Source organism: Alternaria burnsii (genome assembly GCF_013036055.1).
Source record: "Alternaria burnsii strain CBS107.38 chromosome Unknown 755, whole genome shotgun sequence".
Lineage (NCBI taxonomy): Eukaryota > Fungi > Ascomycota > Dothideomycetes > Pleosporales > Pleosporaceae > Alternaria > Alternaria burnsii.
The window spans coordinates 1-2164 of record NW_024066138.1 but is presented as its reverse complement, the minus strand read 5'-3'; the positions used below and the strand labels follow the sequence as shown (position 1 = coordinate 2164).

The following is a 2164-nucleotide window of genomic DNA, read 5'->3' as shown; positions in this document are numbered from 1 at the left end:
AAGTTCATAATACGCCTTTTTTTCTTTTTTTTTCTAGTAATTTCATAGAAATTACGTCGAAAAAAAAAAACAAAATCACAACCAAAACATTCAGCATAGCTCTTATACTCCTTACTTATTTCTTTTTAATATATCTATCTCTATACCTAACACCTTTAAATTTTTGTTTAAAAAAGTTTATTTTTTTTAGTTTCTTTTTTTATATGGAAAAAAAATAAACAAAGAGGAAAAGAAACAAACATAAACAAAGAGGAAAAGAAACAAACATAAACAAACAGGAAAAGAAACAAACATAAACAAAAAGGAAAAAAAGCAAACATAAACAAAAAGGAAAAACATAAAATCATATTTTGAATTTTTACCTTTTAACAATAAAAAATACAAATATCACTATTACTACTAAAATATAATAACACTGTAACAATAGAAAAATAAATATTAAAATATATAGTCAGATAATCTTTGTTCAAGTAATGATTATAAATATTAATCGCCGTGTTATACCATTTATACATAAGTTTAGCTAAATTAACCATTAAAAATAAAGTAAAGAATAGTCTTAAATCTATATAAAACCACATATCTAAAATAGGTAATATATTTAAATGTATAATTAATACTAAAATAGTTGAAACTATAAAGGATAATATACGTACTACCGGTATAAGATTGAACCCAATAAACCCTAAAGGAAAGTTTAAATTATTATCTACATCTGAATATTTTATACGTTTCTTACTTCTAGATTGAGAATTGTTGGATGATTGACTCTTATCCGAGCTGTAAAAAGAAGAATAAGACTCTGTATCTGAACGATCTTCAAGATTGAATTGCTCAGAGGGATTTATCCCTTTTTCTATTAAGTTTTTTTCCATTTTATCTTTTAGAAGTTTAAATTTATTAGATTGCTTCAAATACTCAGATAATAATGTAAGATCTTTCTCACTTTTAACCGTTTCTTTATCCAGTTTGATTTTTAGGTTATTATAAAGTTTCGCATAGGCTAAAAAGCTATCTTTGGATGTCTTTCAATCTTGGATATAAATAGCTAATTTATCCATATCAAATCCTACAGGAGAATCTTCCTTACTCCAGCTACGTTTAGAAGACTCTCCTTTTTTTTCTTGTAATGAGAGTGCAATAGCTTTCCTAGTATCTTCCTCATACTCTGAATCGGTCTCAGACTTAGGTGGTGATTCAGGTTTTTCTTCTTCAGAAAGATCTATTGCTTTACCTTTTCCTTTCCCCGTGTAAAACCCAGATGTTTTTAATTCACCATTCACGATGAGAGATAACATAGGTTCTGAAATATATTTTGTTAATCCCAAACCTGGTCATGTAAAAAAAATATCTCGGTAAAATGAAATTAGCAATAAAATAACGCTAGTTATTAAAAAGATAACGCTAGTTATTAAAAACATAACGCTAGTTAAAAACATAACGCTAGTTATTAAAAAGATAACGCTAGTTATTAAAAAGATATCTCTAGTTATTAAAAAGATAACGCTAGTTATTAAAAACATAACGCTAGTTATTAAAAAGATATCTCGGTAAAATGAAGTTAGCAATAAGATAACGCTAGTTATTAAAAACATAACGCTAGTTATTAAAAAGATAAATAGGTGGAAAAAATTTCTAGTAGCTGTAGTATGGAATAACCCACCGAATATTCCTATACCTTTTGCTAAAAATAAAATAGATAAATTATCATAAGCTATAAAAGCTGATATTAGTAAGATTGTAATCGTTGCTCTAGAGTACAAGATAGATTTGTCTCGTCTTGATGTAATAGCATTAGATAAAAGTAATAATATTAATGAATTTAGTAACATATCAGAATAGAGAGATTCGAACTCCCCTTTTACATTCTACAGGAAGTAACTATTTTCCTTACATTATTCTGAGAAAAATTGTATTGAGGGAAGCCTTTAAAATGAATCGAACATTTATCAAAATATTAACAGTATTCCGCTCTACCATTGAGCTATAAAGGCGATTAAATAATGTTATTAGAGGTATCACTACACAAAATATTTATACAAATCCCTTGCGCCCTTATGAGAATAATTAAAAATCATACGCTTTACCATTAAGCTAAGATCTCTATAAATATATTTACTTACCATCAATAAGTAATAAGAAATAAGTGATTCGAACACTTAAC

General features: G+C 26.6%; 2 protein-coding genes across 2 annotated transcripts; both read right to left on the bottom strand.

Moving 5' to 3' along the window:
* Nucleotides 1-365: 365 nt before the first annotated feature.
* GT037_011308 (uncharacterized protein) lies at nucleotides 366-875 on the bottom strand (the record flags this gene model as incomplete). Its single annotated transcript, XM_038936355.1, has 1 exon — nucleotides 366-875. One exon carries the CDS (start codon nucleotides 873-875, stop codon nucleotides 366-368), a length of 510 nt encoding a protein of 169 aa, XP_038780980.1.
* Nucleotides 876-1028: 153 nt separating this feature from the next.
* GT037_011307 (uncharacterized protein) lies at nucleotides 1029-1298 on the bottom strand (the record flags this gene model as incomplete). Its single annotated transcript, XM_038936354.1, has 1 exon — nucleotides 1029-1298. One exon carries the CDS (start codon nucleotides 1296-1298, stop codon nucleotides 1029-1031), a length of 270 nt encoding a protein of 89 aa, XP_038780979.1.
* Between the last annotated feature and the right edge of the window lie 866 nt (nucleotides 1299-2164).